The 23675-nt window shown below is 39.2% G+C and overlaps 1 protein-coding gene across 5 annotated transcripts; it reads left to right on the forward strand.

The window, feature by feature from the left end:
- Nucleotides 1-6961: 6961 nt before the first annotated feature.
- On the forward strand, nucleotides 6962-22617 carry NEK2 (NIMA related kinase 2). Of its 5 annotated transcripts, none has more exons than XM_072647903.1 (9): nucleotides 7214-7388; nucleotides 8713-8817; nucleotides 10433-10650; nucleotides 12044-12284; nucleotides 13208-13290; nucleotides 13960-14086; nucleotides 16052-16271; nucleotides 18246-18371; nucleotides 21677-22617. In XM_072647903.1, the coding sequence occupies exons 3-9, from the start codon at nucleotides 10466-10468 to the stop codon at nucleotides 21901-21903; spliced, it is 1209 nt and encodes a 402-aa protein (XP_072504004.1). In that variant the 5' UTR covers nucleotides 7214-7388; nucleotides 8713-8817; nucleotides 10433-10465; the 3' UTR covers nucleotides 21904-22617. The 5 variants fall into 5 exon arrangements, with proteins under 5 accessions (XP_072504002.1, XP_072504004.1, XP_072504006.1 ...); XM_072647904.1 differs by lacking the exon at nucleotides 7214-7388 and adding an exon at nucleotides 7513-7718; XM_072647902.1 differs by lacking the exon at nucleotides 7214-7388 and adding an exon at nucleotides 7539-7718 and having other exon boundaries at nucleotides 8716-8817.
- The last annotated feature ends 1058 nt before the right edge of the window (nucleotides 22618-23675 follow it).

The following is a 23675-nucleotide window of genomic DNA, read 5'->3' on the forward strand; positions in this document are numbered from 1 at the left end:
CAAGTCTTAACACTCTTTCCAATGCCTCTCTAAGTACTTTTTCTCATCTGTAAAATGGAAAAGTCATACTTTTGAGCTGCTACATGACACAGTGGATAGAGAATCAGAAAGATCTGCTCAGATTAGAGGAAGATCATAGAGGGCTTTATGCTAGCTGTGTAACCTCTCAGTTTCCTCATCTGTAAAACAGTGGTCAAAATACCTAACAAAATTGTTGTGAGGAAGATCTTTGTAAACTGAAGGGTCACAGAAATCAGAACTGTCATTATTGTTAACAAACTAATTGGAAAACTTCAACAGATTTGTGATTTCATCAGCTGGGATACTTCCTCAACTAATGTAGAACATCACCCTTAAGAGATAATTTCAAGAGTTGTGATAGTCAAAAATGTAGCATCTAGCAGCTAATTTTTTGGTTAATTGTCATTGTCATCATAGGAATCATTTTAAAATCATACACAGCAATAAATGATAAATGCCAAAAAAAAAATGATGCAGACTATAAAGCCATTGGAATTTAAGAGGGACACCTCGTAGAATAGATAGATTTACACTAGGTTTTGAGAGGGAAATAGAATTTGGGCAAGCAGAGAAAAAGGGAGGAAGGTATTCCAGCTTGGGGATATGCCAAGCCTAGAGGCCTGTATTGGGCTACCCGAGTCTTTCTTACCTGTCCAGGTCTTCGGCTGGCCACGCCGGATGCACATATGAGAGAAAGGACGTTCCAGAGTCAAACAGGGGTTGAGCTTTATTACAGGGTTTCGGTTACAAGTGCAGGGGGTCTTCTTTCTTAGGACGAAGAGGGGGAGATTTCCTAAGAAGGCTAAGCTTAAGGGAATGGAAGTAGAAGTACAAGCGGGGAGAGAGGGGGAGGGGAGAGAGGAAAGAAAAGAAGCGGAGCCCTACTTTTCTCTTTGGCTCCACACGTGCTAAGAGAGCTTTTAGGCTTCCTCAATCCTACTTAATCTTCAGCCACACAGTTTGCATCTCAATACCGTGCTGTTAGGTAACTAGGTGTGCTCCAATCCGGGACGACCTCGAGGGCAGGGAGACTCCACCCATCAGGTATCTCCGGGGGAGAGGCGGAAATACCCGAGCTAGCCGAGCTAGCTCGGTCTGACCTTCTCGAACCCCCGCTGTTCATGGAGGGCCTCGTAAGACTCTAAGATTTAGAAGTCCCACTTTTACCTGCCCGAGACTGTCCACACGGAATTGAGCTTCCAGTCCCAACAGGGATATGGTGTGAGCAGGCAGCTAGGTGGTGCAGTGGATAGAGCACCAGTGCAGGAGTCAGGAGGACCTGAGTTCAAATCTCACCTCAGACACTTGACACTCAGTAGCTGTGTGACCCTGGGCAAGTCACTTAACCCCAATTGCCTCATCCTGGGTCATCTCCAGTCATCCTGATGAATATCTGGTCACTGGACTCAGATGGCTCTGGAGAAGAAGTAAGGCTGGTGACCTGCAACAGCCTTCCCTCACTCAAAACAAAGTCAAGCGCAAGTCATGTCATTATTTCTCTGATGGCATGGTCTTCTTCGGCAATGAAAGACAAACACATGATGTGAGCAAAAAATGCTAAGATTGTCCAAAGTGTGTTGTGAGACTGGCGTGAGACAGTGAAAAGACCAATTTGAATGAAAAAAGAAGAGCTTGGGAACTTGAGCAGTTAGGTGTTAGGCAGGAAATACAGATCAGAACAAGACTATAAAGTACTTTATTACAGCAATACCAATCTATTGCCAAAACAAAAAGAGCCTAGAAAGCACCTTAGTCAGCAAACATTGGACTTACTTGCCAAGTGGAGAGAAATGACAGCCCAAGGCAACAACACTTAAAAATCAATGTGTTTGTAGAAGTCTTATGAAAAATAATTTAGAAATAGAATTTTTTTATAAAGCAAAGAAAAGCAGTAGATGATAAAATCAGTCAAAAAGAGTTTGATGAGAGCTCCAAATAAGCAAAATCATCCCCAGGAAACTTAAAGACAAAGAATGGAACAATTGCAAATAGAAAAAAATGTGTTTAAAGATCTCTAAAGATTTATATAACATTTCCCTTCCCCCACCATCAAGGAAAGTAGAACTATTTCATTTAAATTTTAATGTCACAGTCCCAGATGTGTTTATGGGAGAGGTAGAAAAGACCCTGGGCTGCTGAGCGCCACAGTGGATAGAAGAAAATCTAGAGTGAGGAAGACTCATCTTCCTGAGTTCAAATCTGGTCTCAGACATTTACTAGCAGTGTGACCCTGGTCAAATAACTTAAACCTGTTTGCCTCAGTTTCCTCATCTGTAAAATGATCTGGAGAAGAAAATGGCGAACCGCTCCAGTATCTTTGCCAAGAAAACCCCAAATCTTTCCATGAAATGTTGGATATGACTGAAAAATGACTGACCAACAAAAGAAAAGGCAGTAATGAGAACACAACTGGAAAGAGCAGATTGTACCAACTTTATATAGAAATGCTGGAGGAGGCACAATTGTGAGAACTTTGAGGGTTCGACATGTATACGAATAAGAGGAAATACCAAAAGTGTGGAAAAAATAATCTGAGCATTTTAATGTGGAAGAAAGGTGATTGAGAAAATATTACCTACTTATTCTTCCACCCATATAAAATTTTTCTATAAGTCATCAATACATGTATTGAGGGCATCCTTATTGAGGATAGTAGTAAGAGACAAGCAGGCTTTTTACTATTTCACAATTGACTGAAAATGTAAAAAATATAAGATCTCTTTGAGCTTATTATAGACAACCTATAGAGCTAGTCCATTAGTACCTATATCTAGTATAGACAAAACAGCCTGGCCTACAGTTGAACAGGAGAAAGTGGGCTAAATTGCCTTCAGAAAATTGCAAAATTCCATTACTGTCCCCAAGTCTCACCTGCAAACAAAGGCCCATCTTTTTGATGTCAACATTCTACTGGTCCTGTTGTATGTCAATGAAAAATGGAATGGAACAGTCTCCAATGAATTAAAAATGAGTATCATGAAGAAAGTCATGGCACTGCACGGTGGGTAAAAGTAGAAAAGGACAGAAGTAAAAGAGATCATTAAGGAAACAATAAGGAGAAAAGACAGGCTGGTCACATGGTAAGAATGAGGGATGACAAGTATACAGCCAGAGTACTCCATATCCACAGGACTAATCAAGATAGCCTTTAAATTATAAAGGGTTTAAGAATGATTCTACTCTGTTTTCTGTCATATAATAAGAGAAATAGTTTGGTGTAGTAGATAGATAACAGAGCTTGGAACCAGAAGTGGGTTTGAAGTCCCACTTCTGACATGTTCTAGCTTTGCCTTACTAGACAAGTGATTTAACTTCTGAGTGCTCTAAGCATCTGTTCAGGAATGGAGAGAAGATATTAAACTGATTTAGTAGAGGAATTTCCTTGCCCAGAGGAGTCCCCTCTATCAGTGAAATATCAGAGATGAAGTTCTTATCCCTTAATAATGAAAATATTGTTATACAACCCTTCATAAGAGTAAAGGCTCCATCATTAGAGAAAAATAACTAAATTATCTTCCTAAGCATCCCAGTTGGCTCCTCAGGTGGGAATTTGCAGAGTTGGGACCTTTGAAAAGGGTTTCAAAAGAGCAATTGGCATCTCTGACAGAATACTTACGCAACTTCCCGCTAAATCCTTTTTCAGATGAACCTTTACAATCCGGGGCCTCCTGGTGCCTTCATCCAGCTGACATTAGAATTCTGCACTAACTATCTGATGTCAAAACTTGTTGAAGATCATAGTATTAAATGGTTCTTGAGTCTTTTGGATACTAGACACTCTATTTTACTGACTTTTTCACTGAACTGTTTTTTTTTTCAATCTTATGACTAAACCAAAACCTTATTGATTCTTCAACATCCAACACAAATACCATCATAGAATATCCATCATTTAGAATTAGAAAGGAATTTACATATCATTTAGTTCCACCTTTTCATTTTATAGACAAGGACACTGAAGCCTGGAGAGTTAATGTGATTATACTGGGCTAGAGAGAGGGTTAGAAGAAACCTCAGAGGCTATAGTCCAACCCTTTCATTTTATGAATGTAATTTGACTTTCAGGGAAAGTCTGGTTTATTACCACTCATAATCCTTTCAGGTTACACAGTTGACAAATTGAGACTAAATCAGTCTGTCAACAAGCATTAAGATCCTACAGTGAGTTATTCCTTGTGGGGATACAGGAAAAATAGTCCCTCTTCCCCAAAGATTAATTATTAGACGCATACAATACATGCAGAAAATGGATGGAAGCTAATCTTAGAGGGAAAGGCATTAACACTTAGGTTGTGTGGGTATGGAAGTGAAACCAGCAAAGACTTCCTCCAGTAAGTGGGATTTGAGCTGAGTCTGAAAGGAAGTCAGAAAAACTGTGGTGAAGATAAGGAGGGAAAGCATTCCAGGAAGGAAAACAGCCAATTCAAAGACCGAGAGACAGAAGACAGGGTGTTGTGTTTGAGAAACATGCAGCAGGTCAGTGAAGCTGGATGATAAAATGCAGGGAAGGGAGAAAAATGTAAGAAGACTAGAAAAATACGAAGGGGCAGGTTATAAAGATCTTTGAATGACAAAGCACTTTTATTACAGAAGGTAATAAGTTACCACTCATTGGAGTTTATTTATTGAATAGGGGAGTGTCATCAGCAGACTTCCGGTTTAGGAAAATCATTTTAGCAGTTAAGATGGATTTAAAAAAGGGAGAAATTTAAGAAAGGGAGATCAATTAATTGGAGAGTTATTGCAGTAGTCTAGGTGACAGGTGATAAGAGCTTGAATTAGGCTGGAGACTGTGTGAATGGAAGGAGAGAGTGATGCGAAGGTAGAAATGACAAGATTCAGCAAACAGATGAAACACAGATGAGGAGTCCATGATGACACTATGGCTACAGAACCTGAGAGCCTGGGAGGAGAGTGGTATTCTTATTACTGAAAGGAAGGTTTGGAAAAAGGGAAGGTTTGAGAGAAAAAAACAATTATACCTTACAATTTGAGAAGCCCAAAAGGCATTTAGGACTTTTTCTCAGCATAAAGAAGGGAAAAGGATCCACACATACAAAAATATTTATAGCAATTCTTTTTGTAGTGGCAAAGAATTAGAAATTGAGGGGTTTAATTAGGGAGTGACTGAACAAGTTGTGGTCTATGAATGGAATGGAATACTGTTGTTGCATAAGAATTGATAAGCAGGTGGACTTCAGAAAAACTTGGAATGCCTTACATGAACTGATGTTGAGTGAAATGAGAACATTATTCACAGTAACAGCAACATTGTATGATGATCAACTTTGATAGACGTAGTTCTCAGCCATACAGTAATCTAATACAATTTCAAATTGGAAAATTGAAAAAATACAAATTCAAAATGGAAAATGCTATCCATATCCAAAGAAAGAACTATGCAGTCTGAATGCACATCAAAGCATACTATTTTCACTTTTTTTTGTTTTTTTCTCATAGTTTTTCCCTTTTGTTCTGATTCTTCTTTCACAATACAACTAATGTGGAGACATGTTTAAAATTGTTATATGTGTATGGTCTATATCAGATTGCTTGCTGTCTGATATAGGAGGGAAGGAAAAAAATTTGGAACTCAAAATCTTATAAAACTGAATGTTGAAAACTATCTCTAAGTGCAATGGGGAAAAAAAACTCAAAAAACTATTAAGTGCGAGAAAAAAAAGGAGCTGAATCTCAAGAGAGAGATTAGAACTGGACTAATGGATCTAGGAATCATCTGCATAGAAATGATTATGAGCCTATGGGAGCTGAAATCACCTGGTGAGATAGATAGAGATAGCATTTGAGGGAAAAGAGAAGAGGACTCAGGAGACAGCCTTAGGAGAACATCTGGGTGTGATTGCAAAGAAACTGAGGAGCAGTCAGACAGGTAGAAGCAGCAGCAGGAGAGAGCAGTGTCCTGAAAACCTAGAAGGAGGAGAATATGAAATTGAAAAGGGTATCATGGGTGTGCTGGTAAATGTTCAACAACTGGTTCTCCTAAAAAAATTTGCACAGGCAACACTTTTAAATTTAATCTGCATTCTATAGCATCTTCTCCATCGCTTTCTTCCATGTACAATTCAACTGAACAATAAATCAAGCTCTGATCTGTAGCATTTTCCAATTTCTAAGGAGTAAATTTCACAATTTGTCAAACTGGCTCCAACAGACCCAACAATGTCAAATGCCATGGAGAAGTCAAATAAGAATGAGGAAAGACCATTAGATTTGGCGGTTATAACTAGCACAGAAGAAACCAGAGAGTACTTTCGGTTGAACGATCAAGTTGGAAGCCAGATTCCACAGGGTGACTTGCCCAGCTGTCATATAAGTAATAGGCGCCAAAGACGGGATTTGAACTCAGGTCCTTCTGAGTCTAGAACCTGTGCTCTTCTACCACTAAGACCCCATCCCAACATCAAACCATGGGTCTTGCATTTGAGTCCAGATCTTCTGATTCTCTCTCTTTGCGAAGTTTTCACTGAGGAACATTTCGCTCCCCATCAAAGCATAACTCATTATGAATCCAGAAACACGTCACACCTGCTTAGCACACTTATCAGATCCCATCGCAGGCTGTTATTTGTCACGTTATCTAATATCGCCTATTAGATCACCTGAGGTTCGGGGTTACCTAGCACACTTAGGTTTATTTAGCGCATACTAGGTTTGATTTGATCCAGTTTAGGTGTCCTGAAGACCCAGGCGGAACGTGTCTCTCCTTCCCTAGACCAAACGTATACATTGTTGTTCCTGCTGTCTTTAGGGCTTCCGATCTAAGACTTGACAGCTTTTTACAGTCCCGTTCAAGCCCCGCCCCTTTCCCCACCCCATCCAGCCTATCACCATAGCCACACCCACAGCAGAATCCAGCCTAGCTGGGGGGGGGACGGCGGTGTGCAGAAGCGATAAGGGCAGTGTGCAGAGGTCAGAAGGCAGTGTGCACAGACCTGGGTCTAGGATCCGCCTAGAGCCGCTCGCTGAGCCCCGCCCCTTCGTTTGACCCCGCCCCCTTTCTCAACAGTCTCTGAAATCCGACGCCTTCGGGGTTGCTTAGCGACTCCCTTTTCCCAAGATGCTAAGGTTGTTATTTCGCAACTGTCCAATCAGGGAGGCGGGGCGGCGGGCCGTCAGCCAATAAGCAGCTAGGCAAAGCCCGCGACGGTTAAACGGCACCGGAGGCCCCTGCGGCCTCCTCTCGGGTACTGCCTGGGTGTCGGGCTTGTGCTTCTGGGCCGATTTTTGGCGGCGGCGGCCGATCGGGAGCGATGCCTTCCCGAGTGGAGGACTACGAAGTGCTCTTCACTATTGGTACCGGCTCTTACGGCCGCTGCCAGAAGATACGGAGAAAGAGCGACGGCAAGGTGAGAGCGAGCGCCTCCTCCCGAGCCCGGGCCCAGGCCCGCGGCCGAGGCGTGCGCTGCCTTCCCCGCCCCCTTGCCCTGCGGCCGCCAGCTGGGAAGGAAGGGGAACCGCCCCCTCCGCCCCCTCCGCCCCCACCCCTACCCCCAGCTGCGGCTCCTGCTCAGCCCCGCGGGCCGCCGCGGTGCGGGAGGAAGCCTGGAGGCCCGCGTGTTCCTCCTCCGGCCGCTGCCCTGGGCCGCACGCCGCGCCTCGGACTCGCCCTTGGACCTCTCCGCGGCCCCAGCCGGGTCGCTGGCACCCGCAGGCTGTAAGAGACGTCCAGGACCTAGGTCGGTTCCCCCGAAGGGGGAAGGCGTGGGCGCCACCTTAGTAGGGTAGAAGGAAGTCCCCCACCTTCTCCGGGGCTCCCGCCGCCTCGCCGGCCGCACTTGTTCCCCTTTGTAGATGAACTGTTTACTCGGAGTTGGGTTTGAACCGGTATCCGCGGGGCGGGCCGACGACTTAGGCCTGGGCTTTCTGAGAGCCCACTGTATGCACTGTTTTGGGGGGGCGGGGTGCGTGCAAAGTGTGTGCGCCTGCTGTCTGCCTTCTTAACACGTGGAGTCTAATAAAGGCTCCTGCAGACAGCTACAGTATACATTACTGTATGCATTATGTGGCCCGGGTCACTGCCCTGACACTTAGCTCTGTCCGTCTGTCTGGGTGTCAGTGTTTTCCGTCCTGCTGTGTCTTTCTGTCTCTTTCCTCAGTCTGTTTTTCTTCTGTTTTTGCCTGTTTCTGTTTTTCTCCAGTTCTTACCGTGTCTGTTTCCATCAGTTTTTCTTTCTGTCTCCCCGCCTCTGTTTTTCTTTCCATTTCTGTGTTCTTTCTTGGTGTGTCTGCCTTCGTTTCTGTTTTTCTTTATGGCTGAGTTTTTCTGTTTCTCCGTATGTCTCTCAGTTTCTGTCTCTTTCTATTTTTATTTTCCTTCTGTCTGTTTTTGTTTCTGTCTTCCGCCTTCTCCTGTTCTTCCTCTTTCCTCCTCTTTTTCTCTTTTCTTCATCTTGGCTGTACGACTGTCCTCAGTACCAGTTTTTAGTAGTGGCACCAATTTCAGCAAACATCCCTTGAGCACCAGAGATGGTGAAACCAAGGCCCAGAAAGTTAAGGACACAAAAGTTGTGTGTAGCCGCAGTACATCTGGATTTCAACTCAGCGCCCCTCACTCTTGTGTCCATCACTTTCCATCATGCAACAGGGCCTCCCAAATCACTTTTATGGGCCCTAGTTTTTTCACCTGTAAAATGAGAACATTGGACTACATGATCTTGTGTATCTATCTAGCAGCTAGGTTGTGCAGGGGATGGACTGCTGGGTCTGGAGTCAGGAAGACCTGAGTTCATATCAGTCTTCGACGTTTGGACACTTAGACTGACTGTGTGACTCTAGGCAAGTCATTTAACCTCTGTTTGCCTCAATTTCCTCAGCTGTAAAAGGGGGATGATAATAGCACCTACCTCTTGGGGGGGTTGTGAGGTTTGAATGAGATGTTTGCAAAGTGCTTGGCACAGTGCCTGATTCATAGTAGGCGCTGTATAAATGCTTATTCCATTCCTTCTCCCTCTAGTTGTAACCCTTAAGTCCTGTGATCCACATAAGATACTTTGGTTGGGATCTCAGCTCCTTCACCCTGTGTGACCTTGGGCAAATCTCCTTTCTCCTCTCTGGGCTTTAGCTCCCTCATCTGTAAAATGAAGGAATTGATTGTAGGTTGCTTCTAAGGTTTCTTCTAATCTAAAACACTACCATGTGCAAGTCACCATGCTTGGTTGTAGGTATAAAGGTGGAAAAAAAGAAAAAAAGGCATGATTGTTGCTCTCCATAATTATAAAACTTGAGTTTCAGTATGGCAGGGAAATAGGATGGGCACAGAATCAAGCACAGTTGAGATAAAAGATGTGACATCTGTGCTGTTCTCTGAAATGGAACATTGTTTTCTGAAGTGGGAAGTGGGCATGACCACTGGAACCTGAATTTGAGACTCCTTTTAAATCTGTATTATCACAGGTTATTGTAACCATAACTCCCTTTCTGTTTGAGGTAGATGTTTTATAAAAATGTAAAGAAGGAAGGAAATTATGTCCCGTTACTGAGTATACTTTCTTCAACCTCTAATGTCTGCATCTCTCACAGCAGTGACTGTCAGCAAACAGGGTTCTTCTACATCTGCTTCTGAATAATACAGCTCCTACTATAGTTGCAAACCAAAATAATCCATTGGGAGGAAAACTAGGTAGATGTCATTGACCCCAAATTGTATGAGCTTCTTCCTTTGAAATTGGAAGAGAAGGGGTGTCAACAAGCTAATATGGTGTTTGGAGAATTAGCAGATTACTGGGATCATCTCAGATAGCCGTGTGCAAGATTAATTGCATGTAGCCCTTGAAATTGGGGGTAGGTGGTACAATAGGAAGGGCAGTTGATTTAGATGCAGTGGACTTGGTTTCAATTCCTGGTTCTTTGAGTACCTACGAGTATATGTCAGTCTATGTGCCTTTCAGTTTCCTTAAAAAATAATGATAGTAGCTAACATTTATGTAGTGCCTTATGGTCTGCAAAACATTGTGTATGTGTATATGTGTAATGAAAAAGTATAACTAGATTACATAAGGTCTCTTTTCATCTCTAAATTTTGATTCTGTGATCCTAAGGTAGGCAGGTACAGATCAACCTGCAGGGGTTACAGTATGGGGTAGGGCACTTTTGTACATTTTTTATAAATGCACATATATTTATTATCAGAAAATCCCGTTGGTTATGGCAGATAGATATTCGTTTTGTCATGTGTTACAGTGAAGGCTGAAAGCCTCTGGGAGACTGGAACACTTTACAGACATTGCTTTTAGTACAAAGTGTGTTTCTCTGCCTGTGACTTAACTATTAAGTAAGAAAATAAAAAGTGTGCCTGTGTGAACTATAGAAATCCCTTGATCAGCAGTTTTTAATGCTACAGACTTAATATATGTTGATATGAGTTGATATCTTTTGGAAATTCTTATTTTAGGTATTAGTTTGGAAAGAACTTGACTATGGCTCTATGACAGAAGCTGAAAAACAAATGCTTGTTTCTGAAGTGAATTTGCTCCGTGAACTGAAACATCCAAATATTGTTCGATATTATGATCGTATTATTGATAGATCCAATACAACACTTTATATTGTAATGGAATATTGTGAAGGAGGAGATCTGGCTAGTGTTATAACAAAATGCACCAAAGAAAGGTACGTATGATTTTCCGTACTGAACTAGGAATGGATCTGGTTTCTGTTAAAAAGATTTTGTTTTATGACACAAGGTGATCTCTTACTAGTAAATTCAAGTCAACAAATAGTTATCGAACGCATGTTATGTAAAAGGCACTGTTTATCAGGTACTCACAAAGCTGAACTAGATGCAGACTTTTTTCTTCAAGGACCTTGCACTTTAAAGTAGTCTATGACAAATGCCTCAGTCAGGAGGATCTAAGTTCCGTTCTGATCTCAGACACTTAATACCTTTGTGACCCTAGGCAAGTCATTTAACCTCAGTTTGCCTCAATCCACTGGAGAAGGAAATGGCAGACCCCTCCAGTATCTTTTTCAGGAAAAGCCCATGGATAGCAATCACAAAGAATTGGAAACAACTGAACATTGAACAATAACAACGACCTTCTGTCTTTTACTATAGTTATTAATGGAAGTATAAATGCCATAAGGAAGGTATAGAAAGTGCTCGAGATGGTTCAGAGAAGGCAGAGATCACACTGAGTTGGAGGAGGAAAGTGGAAGTCAGGAAAGGTTTCATTAAGGAGAGAGACCCTTGAAATATGGGATGGGCACCGGTCAGGTGATTTTATTGGTATGGGGAACTCCTATATGAGAAAATCCCCTTGACAAAATGTAGTTTGGTACTTTCTCTGTAAATTCATAGTTTGAAGGAGCTGCTGAGAATGCTGCAAGGGTAAACAGCTAATGCACAGCCACTGTATATTAGAGGTGGAACTTGAACCTGGTTTTTTCTGGCTCTCAGCCTCTCTTCCCTTGAAAACATAGGGTGACTTGAGAGATGAAGGATCTGTCTAGATTTTTTTTAAAAGCATGTGATAAGAACTCTTAGCCACCATGAACCAGTGTTCGTAGGCCCCTGAGTCTTAGCAAAGGTGGTCATTTATCTTCTCTCTGTCATAATAAGTCTGTTTGTACTCTTTCTATATATGTGTGTGTCTATGTATACATATATACATATGTATACGTGTATATCTGTGTTCACTTACCCTTCTGCGTGATCTTTTTATATGCTAAAAATAGCTTTTTTTTTTTTAAAGAGAAGGTAAAGTGGGAATAATAGAAAGATAGAGGTAATAAAAATTTAGCATTAGGAATTTTGAAATCTTTTGGAATTGCCAAAAGTCAGTGAAGTGTATTTCATTGAGTTTGCTTTGCTTTCTTCATAAGTTATAGAAATATTACCTCCACTCACTATACATTAGCCATGAATTTTATCTGATAACGTTAGATATGAGTATATTAACTCTTACAGCAATATATTATTAATAATCATATTCTTCACTTGCACTGAGTTCAGAAGTCTCATGCCATTTGAGATAATTTATCTTTATTCATTTCTCTACCATAGACATTATTCAGATGAAGATTTTGTTCTCCGTGTAATGACCCAGCTGACCTTGGCCCTAAAGGAATGTCATAGACGAAGTGATGGTGGCCATACAGTGTTGCATCGGGACCTGAAGCCAGCTAATGTTTTCCTGGATAGCAAGCAAAATGTCAAACTTGGAGACTTTGGACTGGCTAGGATATTAAACCACGATACAAGTTTTGCAAAAACTTTTGTTGGCACACCTTATTATATGTCTCCAGTAAGCATTTCAGAATTTGAATGCCTTTGGCAACATCTTAGATAAATCACTGAAGTGGTTTGTTTTTCTTGCTTTCTTAATTGGGGATAGAGAGAGGGGTGAGAGCTAGATAATTCAGATCTGAAAACAAAATTTAACTTAAAAAAAACCCCACTAAAGTTTAGGATTAAGTTGGGTTTCGTGGAGTGCCTTTCACTTGCTGTGACAGGTAGTTTTGAAAGGTAATTCTCTTGTTTCTGCTGGATAAAAGAGTTATAGCATATTAAGAATACATATCTGTATTCCTGTTTCTTAGAGAATAATTGTGATCAAACTTGTGGTACTAAAACTTGGTAATTGAGTCACTAGTTAAGTTCTTTTAAGGATAAAAAGTTGGTTATACACAGATTGGCAATGGCATTTTCACAAGGGATCAGATTCCAATTTGAAATCCTCTATTGTAAAGCAAAGTTATTTAAAGGTGGTTTGTGCCAAAATTGAAACCTGCTCAGTTGCTTCGTTGTAATTAGATCTGCTATATTTCCCCCCCTGGGGACTAAAATAAGAATTGAGAAAATTTGTTGACTTAACTTGGTTAATATTGTGGATTAAGGGAAAGAACATAATTTTAAAATCCAGGTTGCCAATAATGATTCAGATATGCGGGAGAAAGGATTCTAGTATTCTAGCCTTCTAAAAAGAATAGCCTATCTTGGAGAGAAGATTGATTTGGCTCTCTTTTAGGATAAAACAATCCTTTTAAAGAACCGTAGTTACTTTTGTTATTGAGCAAAAGGCCTGAGAGTTATTTCAAATCTTATTTATAGTTGGGCATTCTTTGCATAGGTAAACATCATACCTTAAAGAAGTTGCAGTTAGGTAAGAAATCAATTTATGTAAATTTATAGCAAAAATAACTTTTCCTCCAAAAATAATTTTTTTAGGAACAAATGAATCGCATGTCCTATAATGAAAAGTCCGATATCTGGTCATTAGGCTGTTTGCTGTATGAATTGTGTGCCTTAATGTGAGTATGATGAACCATTGACAACGACATAGTGCTCTATGGTTTTTTATTACCTGTTGTGATGTAGCTTTTTCCTTTGCCAAAGGTTCATATTCCTTTCATGTAACTGTTCACGTTGTATTACATACAGAGCATGAAAGAATCTGGTCTCTAGGGTCAACAAGGACATTTTTTTTAAACCTAGTTTTAAGCTACAGTCTGCAGCACTTTACTGTAGTCGTTTAAGCTCCTGTTGCTGATGCTTCAATCTGGAAATCTAATGGAAGGGCAGATAGGTTTGGAATTAATATTAGTATTGGTTTTTTTTTTTAATGATGGTGAATATAGAAAGAGAAATCTGAAGCAGGAAAGTAAAGAACTTCAGGGGATTTATTTCTAAGAAAAAAAGGAAAGCATTCCCTGTATCAAAGGAATGCTTGTATTTCCCTTCTCTCCATTTTTTCCCTTTTAAATATTCCAAAGAAAAATAATTTGTTTATAAAATGAAACCAAACTCTAATTTAGATGGCTTATTCTTTATTTTGTTGTAATCATATATAATTTTTCCTCTCTTCTTCCCTTTCCTCAAATGATAGCTGTAATTAATTGGATGAATGATCATACCATATATATTTTTACACATATCTTTTTAAAAGAAGTACTTCATGGGTTTTAATTTTTTTCTTTCAGGCCTCCTTTTACAGCCTTCAGCCAGAAAGAGTTAGCTGAAAAAATCAGAGAAGGAAAATTTAGGCGAATTCCCTATCGTTATTCAGATGAGTTGAATGACATTATTACCAAGATGCTAAATTTGAAGGTAAAGATGACTGTGTTATGATTAGACGTGCTTAACCTTGTGTTTATGTTAAAAAGAAGTTTATGTTTAAAAAGAAGTACTGTACAGTCGTTGGAATAGATATCCTTAGAAAACTGGTCTGCTATTCAAGACAAGTGAGAACATATGTAAATTTGGCAAATTAACCATCCTTTCGGGCTTGCCTGCTGTTCCTTTCCTTTTTCCTTCTGCTCTACACCTGACAGATGGCAGGCGGGCAGAGGCGGGAGCAAGAAATGCGATTCAGACTCAGTCACTTCCCTTGATCTTTGCCTGTGGGGGATTTAGATCAGTGTTCTGTTGAGGAGTGAGTAGGATGAGGGTCGGCACAACAGAGATTGAAGGAAGGGGTAAAGAGAACAGGTATCAGGAATGATGTAAGAAAATGGACTTGGTTATATAGGGAAACTGATTTAGGATGGGGAAAGTGGTGATTGTGTATGGTTGGAACTCAAGGGATTTAGAGTGGAAATATTAGTGAGACACTGAGAAGAGGGTTGATTTGCCCATTGTCGTAGAGCTAGTAAGTATAAATAGGGGTCTCCAAAGAGGACTAGCACATCTGCTGTGAGGACTTGGTGAGCCCTTTGCAGGGCTGCTCATCTACCTTTGGAGCCCATCTGTGGCTCCAAGAAGCTGTAGCATGCACCGGTGGCCATACCCCAGTAAAACTGTCTCAGCAGGTGGGCTAAACAAGGTTGAGGGGAACTGATAGGCCTCAAACCATCAGTGAATTAGGGGGATATCTACCCTAAGCATGTGAAGACTTCCCCCAGTGGAATAGGCAGATGAGAACAATTTATTCCAGCATCTGTGAAGGAGACTGAAGCAGATGCTGTGGAGGCTTAGAGCTTGGTCGGGCATCAAAGATGCCAAGGTCAGCCACTGCATCCTGGGCCATTGCCAATGGTCTTGACTTTTGTCCCACCACTGGACTCTGATTACTCGGGGAGAGAGAGTGAGACTGAAGACTGCAGCTCTGCCTCACTTAAATCCAATTCACATGCAAATCAAGACATCATCCTGGGATGTCACTGGTGGTCTTTGAAACGAAGGATGAACAACATAAGTAGCAGAATTAAGATTCGAACCTGGGTTTTCTAACTCCAAATTCAGTGCTTTTTGCATGATACTATGTTATACCTCCTCGAGTCAGAACAGAAGGCTATTAAAAGGATCATAAAGGCATTATGTTATATTATAGGTATAGCCAGCATTGAGGTTTGCATCCTCTCAACCCTGTGAGTTAGGTACTATTATATTATTATCCCCACTTACAGATGAGAAAACAGGCTGAGAGAAGTTAAATGATTTGCCCACAGTCACACAGCTAGTAAGTATCTGAGGCTGAATTTGAATTTGGGTCTTCTAACTTCAAGTCTAGTACACTGTGCCATCTAGGTGCCTGTGATGTTGGCAGTGATGTAATTTTAGTAGATAAAATTGGCATCTGGGGTGGTGGTCGAGCAGGAGGTATCTTTATAGATTCTTTACCCTGAAGAAAGGTCTAGACAAATGAACGTTGGTGCAAGAAGTCTTGCTGGGTATACTTTTGTTTGTGTAACTCCTATGCCATTCCTTAACGATGAAAAATCAAAGTGCATCCAGGTTAGACAACTTTTATTATAAATAAGCACTGTATTCAGAATTCATGTGACTGCTACAAAGCAATAAAAATAACTACCTCAGATTGTTAAACTGATGTAGGAATGGGACTTTGGAAGGTAGAAATGTGTTAAAAAGAAAAAGAAAAAGAAAAAGGACACTTTACTGGAGTACATCATAGGACCTTTCTCATCATCATTAGTTTATTTTTTTTCCTATATACGTTCAAGGTGTGTACGTAAAGCCTGTGGCTGTCTTATTTTAGAAGTAAGTCTGCCTTAATGTAACTGGTAAGAGAAATTTTGTCACAATTACTATTTGTTATGTTTTCCATTTTTCAAGGATTACTGTCGACCATCTGTTGAAGAAATTCTGGAAAACTCTCTGATAGCAGACTTGGTAGCAGAAGAGCAGAGGAAAAATCCCGAGAGGAGAGGGCGGCGATCAGGAGAGCCAGAAAAGCTGCAGAATTCAGGCCCTGCGGTGACAGAACTGAGACTAAAGGAGCTACAATTACAGGAGAGGGAGAAAGCCATCAAAGCAAGAGAAGAAAGGCTAGAACGTAGGAAAGGGGAAAGAATGGGTGAACTGAATGTTTGGATTTCCCATACAAACATGTCAACATTTTATCTTTCTTTGGGGCTAACTTCGTATCTTCAGTCATTGGTTATGTACTAACTGTAACTATTTTACTTCAGTAAAGAGAGAAAAGCCCACTTCTCACTACCCACTTTCCAACAGATATTTCCGTCATAAGTAACTTCCTTGGTGTTCCCCATTTTCTATAAAAATCAGTCTTGGCTTCTGAAGATAGACGGCTGTTTTCTCTTACCATTTCTGGAATAAAATTCTGTGCTATTATGGTGTTAAGTCAACTCAATAGGAGATGAATGAGTGTCTCCAGCATGTCCTTATAGTTACTGACACTCTTGGTCACAGACTTAGGGATAGTACATTGTATTACCTTAAATTAACAATGAATCAGAAACAGTTAAGTTCTTTCTACTGAAAAATGTGTTGCTGGTTTGTTTAGATGCTAAGGATAAAAACAACTCTGAACCTTTTTTTTATGATGTTGGAATGGAACCACTGTTCTTTCAGCTCATACTTCTCGGTTACCTTTCTATGGGTAATTTATCCATCTTACTTAACAGGGGTTTCCACCAAAGTTTTCAAATATAAATGGACAAGCAGTGAGGGTACTTCTTACGTTGAACTGGATCTGGAAAATTGGCAGATTTGTGATGTTGCTATAAAGGCTACACACAGCGTTGCTTTGACCTCCTTTCCAGTCTTACCCTAACGTGGTCCAAAAAATAGGAACGCTGCTATCATGCCTATTATTGTTTTTTGTAATGTTTACCTGTTTGCTTTCCCAAAGTTATTAAAATGGTAAAAATTGGCACTGCATACTTTCTTGGAAATAGAAAAATGGTCTGATTTGATAGAGGATGCCTACATCTTTTTCCTCCTCCCCCCATAAGTAAATTCTTAAAGAATAAAGCTTGTACTTAAAGATTTTCTCTTTCCAATACCCCTGATTTCTTGTTGACAGTGAAATCAGCATATTTCTTTCCTTCTATGCCAAATTTGAATAATAGAGAATAATTCAAGTAGAAGCTGCCTATATGGTCATTGTGATTTCCTGTTATCTCAGAGTATCATTAATTCAAGAAGTTGACTTTACAAGTTAGGCCAGGGTATCATCATTGAGAATAAAATGTTTCCTGCTTCTAGTTTTTGGATTGAAAAGACAGAACATATTTGTTTTTCATTGACCTGTAGTAGTCCTACTAATTTAATATGAGTAAACAATAAAATTAACTCTGGGTAGCTAAATTCTTTATGGTAAAGCCTTGCTAAGGAACTTGAAAATTAAAAAGTAGTTTGCAAAGTTTCAAGTGGAGGTATAGACTTTTTTGGGAGGATGAGGCATTTGGGGTTAAGTGACTTACCCAGGGTCACACAGCTAGTAATTTTCAAATGTCTGAGGCTGGATTTGAACTCAGGCCCTCCTTACTCCAGGGCCGCTCCTGTATTCATTTATGCCACCTGGATGTCCTAGGTATAGATGTTTTAACGAGGTTGTATATAGATTTCTTTTGTGAAAAATTACTAAACTATGAAAAAGCATGAAATGAGTTCTGTACAGTTTGATTTGATGCTTTGGGCTAAATTGTTATACATCTCTTGTCTTTTTTTTTTTTCTTTTGAGAGGGTGGCTGCTAGATAGATGATACAGGATAGAGGGTTAGGCTTTGAGTCAGGAAGACTGGAGTTTAGATCTGGCTTTTAAAGCCTTGTTAGCTTTGTGACCCTGGATTTGCCTCAACTCCCTCATCTGAAAATGGAGATGATAATAGCGCCTGCCTCCTAGGGCTGTTGTGAACATTAAATGGCATAATATTGGTAAAGCACCTGGCACATAGCAAGTGCTTTCTAAATGTTTATTCCTTTTCCTTCCACGTCCTTGATTGATAGTCATACAGTGTACATGTGCCTTTGGTAACCTTTGGCCTTTTTTTTTTAATTAAAGAGAAGGAACGTGAACTTTGTGTTCGGGAGAGACTTGTAGAAGACAAACTCATCAGAGCTGAAAATTTATTGAAAAATTACAACCTATTAAAGGAACAGAAGATCTTGGCATTGGCAAATAACCCAGGTATGAGATTTAAACTGAAACCATTATGCCTAGTAAGCACAAACTGGTGCTCTTGTGAAGATACTTTTAATAGTCCGTGTGCTGTACAGAGTCCCAGCTGCCAGAATAAATTTTCAGAATTTTGAGCTACATTTTGTAATTGAAACAGGATCCTTTAATGGCAGAATTTGGTTAAATGACTTTCCCCATCATCTGAGGGTCCGTGAGATATAGTGGCCTAAATTTTATGTATCAAATTAAATGATTTGGGCTTTTTTTTCCCATTAATTTTGTTAAATGGAAAATGTGTGCTTGTAATACTAAGATTTACCTTCTTAAATGAATTTTCAAAACTTTACAGTTTAATATCCTTTTTAAAAATTAGAACTTAATGATGCTGACAACATAAATATTACTGGAAATTAGACCCTAAATTTTGTGGAGAAGATCTGACTTTTCCCCTTCTTTAAAAGTATATATAACTAAGTGGATAGAGTAGACCAGCATTTTTCAGACCTGGTTAAGGCCTACACCAGGTTGAGGTGTAATATATTTCCCAAAGAACATTATTTATCATGAGCATCATTTGCCTCTTTTTTCTCCTTTTTCGTCTCTTCTGTATAGGAAATGTTATTTTTTGTTGACTTTCTTTGTGCATATCCTGCCATATCCTTTGTCTTTAATGAGACTTGTGATTATAATGTGCATCATTATGTCACCCTCTGACTTGTTCCTCCATTTCTTTAGAAGTTTCATTCCTAATTAGATTTATGATCTGTTGAAGACACAGGGAATTCCTTCATATAGTTCAATGAGAAAATAGATTGTTGACCATTGTCCACCCATGTGTGTGTCTGGGAGGGGCAGATTTGTGAGACCACCATTTCTCATTTTCATTGATGTGATTTTAAAAAACAATTTCCAATAAAATGCAATGGAAAATTGTTCTTACTATGTCTGTCTTCCCTAAACTTTTCAAGATAATCTGTTATGAATAAATGACTTTTTGAATTCTTTGGAAGCCTGATTTTAGACCAATTTGGTGTCCTAAGGAATAGTATTTATAGACTGAAATCACAAAAAATGTACTAACAGCATTACGGTGTTTTCCAATTGGAGAGTCATCAGTCAAATAGAATTTAGGTTAGATGGTGTCTCTGTGTTTTCCAAAATTGCATGACTCTAAAATCCAAAAATGAGAAGCAAAACTAGAATCTTCCAAGGATTTAGCTTGTCATAGGCTGTAAGGGCCTTTTTTCCCCATAATATTTGGCGATATATGGCACTTTGAGGTTTGCAGAAAATTTTACATTCAGTGTCTCATTTGATCCTCACAACAAACCTGTTAGGTAGGTGCTATAGGTATTATTGCCATATTACAGATGAGAAAACTGAGCCTCAGGTTAAGGCATTCAAATAGGGTCACAGTTGCTAAGTGTTAAAGGTAGATTCCAAATTCAGCACTTTCTCCATACCGCAGTTCAACTTTTTTTTAGTACCTTCAGTCTTTTAGTACTTCCCAACATTCACATTAATTCCTAACATTTTTAGCATCCACTTTTCCAAAACACTTTTGGTGTGGGATAAATTTAATTAGGGTCACATTACCTAAATTAATAAAAATTTTGTCCATTTTAACAAATTTTATTATTTGCATTTTATGTGTCCGATCTCCACCAAAGCAGAATTTCATGTTTCACGAAACATTGTGGGAAATGTTTTGTTCCTTTCTTGAGCCAAAGAATGTTTGTTTGTATCTTTTTTTCTTCTGATAACTCTTCCTTTCCCCAGACCTGCCCTACCCGTCTTTTAAGATAATCAGTTTTTTTAATATCAAAGGGGAAAAAACCTCAGTTCTTTATTAGTGCTAGAGAATTCATTCCAGAAAGAAATCATTGAGTTGATTATACGAAATGACTTCAGTATCCCAAAGGGGATGCTGTACTCCTCTTAGAACCAACTTGAAATGAGCATTATGCAACGTGACCACCAAAAATGAGCTCAGAGGAATTTGTAAAAGAAGCCTGGCTAGACCGTGTTCCAGCTTGTCTGGCCTTATGTGTTATGTAATGCCTAAACTTTGGAATAGTTTAAGGCATCTCATAGACCAAACAGACATCTGTTTAATCAGAAATATGAGAGGAAAGATATCGCTTATAGGCATCTTGAGTCCCATCCGTAGGGCATAGTAGCAATTTCAAACATATTAGGGTTTTGTTATACTGTGCCAATAGGGTATGACGTATTATAGGACGTAGGATGAAAAATATTTTATGACCTAGAGATTTCCCCTCTTCATTACATCTCTACCCATTAGGGACTTTTCCTGTGTGAATATTAAACAGTATGATTCAAAATTAAGCACCTACTATTTATGTCCAGCAAGGTGCTGGGGATGCAAAGATAAAAATAAAGGAAATTAAAAGAATTAAACAGAATGTGAAGAAACAGACCTCTGTCTGCAAAAAAGATGAAGACAAGTCATTGTTATTTGTCTTTATTACTTCTTCCTTTTAAAAAATTGATCTTAAAATGTGTAATGCCATCTTCTGTTGAAGATAGACCTCTGTATCTTCTGTATCTTTATGCATATTAATTCCATTTAATAAATTACTCTTTGTCATGTCCAAGCCAGTCTCCTGTAAAAATTAAGTTTGTTGTCATTTAAATTAACAATAAAACATTTTTGTAATAATGGGGGAAACAACCAAGTTCATTAAAAATTAGTAAGCATCTACTAAGTACAACATGGGAGGAGATACAAAAGGCGTATTTCTGCCAGAATCGGGTGGATGTAATGATCATTATTCAGTTTTTCATGTGACAAACCAAATTTCTCTTTTTTGTCAATATGCCTGTTTTTTACCTGTTCCACAATGAATTTATTTAGGAGCAAACAGTAAGCTTTTTATACATCAAGGGTTTATTATCACTTTGCTTTTCTAGAAATGTATTTATATGGCACTCATATTCAAGCATTATTTCAGAATAAAACATAAAATGACAAGTGATTTTTTTTTAGATGAGTCACTGAACCATGCTTGTTTTATCTTTATTTCAGGAGTTAGACTTGTTTTGACTAAATAACCCTAAAATTCAATGCCAAAAACCTGCCACATAATGGAAAGAGGACTATTTTCCTTTTTTTTTTTATTTGTGTTTCCTAGCACTCTAGTGTTCTGTAGCTTTATGAACTGAAAGCCTTTTATTTTTCCTTGACAAACTTGACCAGCATCTATCACTTGGGAGAGTAAAGTTGAAAAAAAGCAAATAAGTATGAATTTCCTTTTTAGGTAACTCAAAAACTATTTTCTTCTTTTCTTAAGAACAACTTGATTTTCCCTCATCTCTAACCAAGAAGAAAGTTCACTTCAGTGGGGAAAGTAAAGAGAATGCCCTGGGTGTTGAGAACTCTGAGAATTATCCCACTAATAAGTCCAAGAGCAGAGACTTGAAAAAGAGACTCTATGCTGCTCAACTGCGTGCTCAAGCCCTATCGGAGCTGGAAAGAAATTACCAGCTGAAGAGCAGACAGATCCTGGGCATGCGCTGACCAACCCTGCCGAAGACTGTACAATATTTCATATTGTGGCTGTGTTAGAGATTGCTGTTCAGCTGCTTTGTCTTCGATATTTCTGGTTCTGTGAGCCATGTCCTCGTTTTATCGTATCAAAACACTTGGGAAATGTTTTGGGTGTTCTTCAGGTTTTTAAAACTAATAGCTAAGAATGACATAGAGAAACGACACTTGCCTTAATTGAATTTTTAATTCTGTGTACTCAACAAAGATAAGTTTTTCATGTAGTTTTGATAAGTACATTTCTAAACCTTAAACAGAAAAAATAATGTTAAGAGAAAGTGAAAAGTTTTGAGTTTAATTTACCCAAGGAGTAGCTCTCATCTAGATTATGTTTAACATGCCTGAGATGTGTACAAGGAAGGGCTATTGTACCCTTATCTCAATTTTCTGAAGAATTAAACTAATGAGGCTTGTGAAATGTAGCTAGTGAGAAAAACTTGAGAACTTCATTCTGCTTTATAAATGGGTCACTGACTCCATTGTGCTTTATCCAAAACTTTTTGATCTTAAAAAGTGAGAGTTCTCTGTACATAGGTCCTACATAGGTTGTATTATATAAATGCACCTTTGAAACGACAGTGTTCTGCAATTCCTCTCTGATTTTGTACACTATCTAGCCGCAAAGAGAAGAGCTATTTTTCTACCCATCTTCTTCATCACTAAATAAAGTGTTCTGGAATTTTCTTATATTTTTGAAAGCTTCTCATTTATTGATACTTTAAATAAGGAGCATATATTTAAGATTCAGAAGGTGTGTAGTCTAGGATCGAGGTGTCAAATATGCAGCCCATGATCAGTGCAGACCCACAACACTGAAGTATGGCCTGAATCAGATTAAAATGTAATTGGAGGACATTGAATAAATAAGAATACAATAAAACATAATGTGTTTTTCTAAATTAGTATATTCCAAAGAGTATGTATGGCTTAGCACCCTACTACCCACCCCTATTTTTATTTGATTTTGACACCACTGGTCCAGGGGATAGCGCATTTAATTGGTAGACAAGAGAGCTAGATGTTGCTCTTAGCTATGTTGGCCCTTTTACCAGCTTAGTATATCATTGATTCATTCTAAGCTAAAATTTGCTGTTAGTAGAACCTATCCTTAAAGGAATCATATTATGGATTTTGAATTGTATTGGTTTTTCTTGTTCCTCAGTTATGCCTGCCTCCAAATGCAACTAATTCCAAATGATGCTTTCTTGAAAGTAGGAATGTAGCCTAATCGTTTTTAATCTAAAGAAATAGGGCTGAGCTATTAAAGGTTACTAAGTACACAGGCTCCTTTTCATGCCGTTGGTGCTATGATCCACGGAAGACCATGGATAATGCTGCCCGCCCTCAGAACATGTATTATCCTGACACCAAATCATTATGGTACACCCAGTGACTACATAACAGGTTAAATGGTAAAACCAAAAAATTTTGTGAGTCCATTATGATTACCAGCACTGAGGGAGCCATGATTTCCAGAGCAAGTCAGGGAGAATCCTTTCTTTGAAAACACCAAGTATTCTGTCCTGTGACCTGCTGAGCAGCCTCCTGTTCCCACATCTAAAGTGGGACCAAATGACTAGAAATGAAAATGGGCATAAGGGAATAGAGTTGATTTCATTCTACATCTTTTCCACGTTCTGCATCTGACGGTTCTAGAAGTGGAACAGTTGAGACATAGCCAAATAAACCTGTTTTCTTATTTCACCCCTAATTCTAGACATTCTGTTGCCTGGGAATGAAAGTGA

The sequence above is a fragment of the Notamacropus eugenii genome, chromosome 2, assembly GCF_028372415.1.
Source record: "Notamacropus eugenii isolate mMacEug1 chromosome 2, mMacEug1.pri_v2, whole genome shotgun sequence".
Taxonomy (NCBI): domain Eukaryota; kingdom Metazoa; phylum Chordata; class Mammalia; order Diprotodontia; family Macropodidae; genus Notamacropus; species Notamacropus eugenii.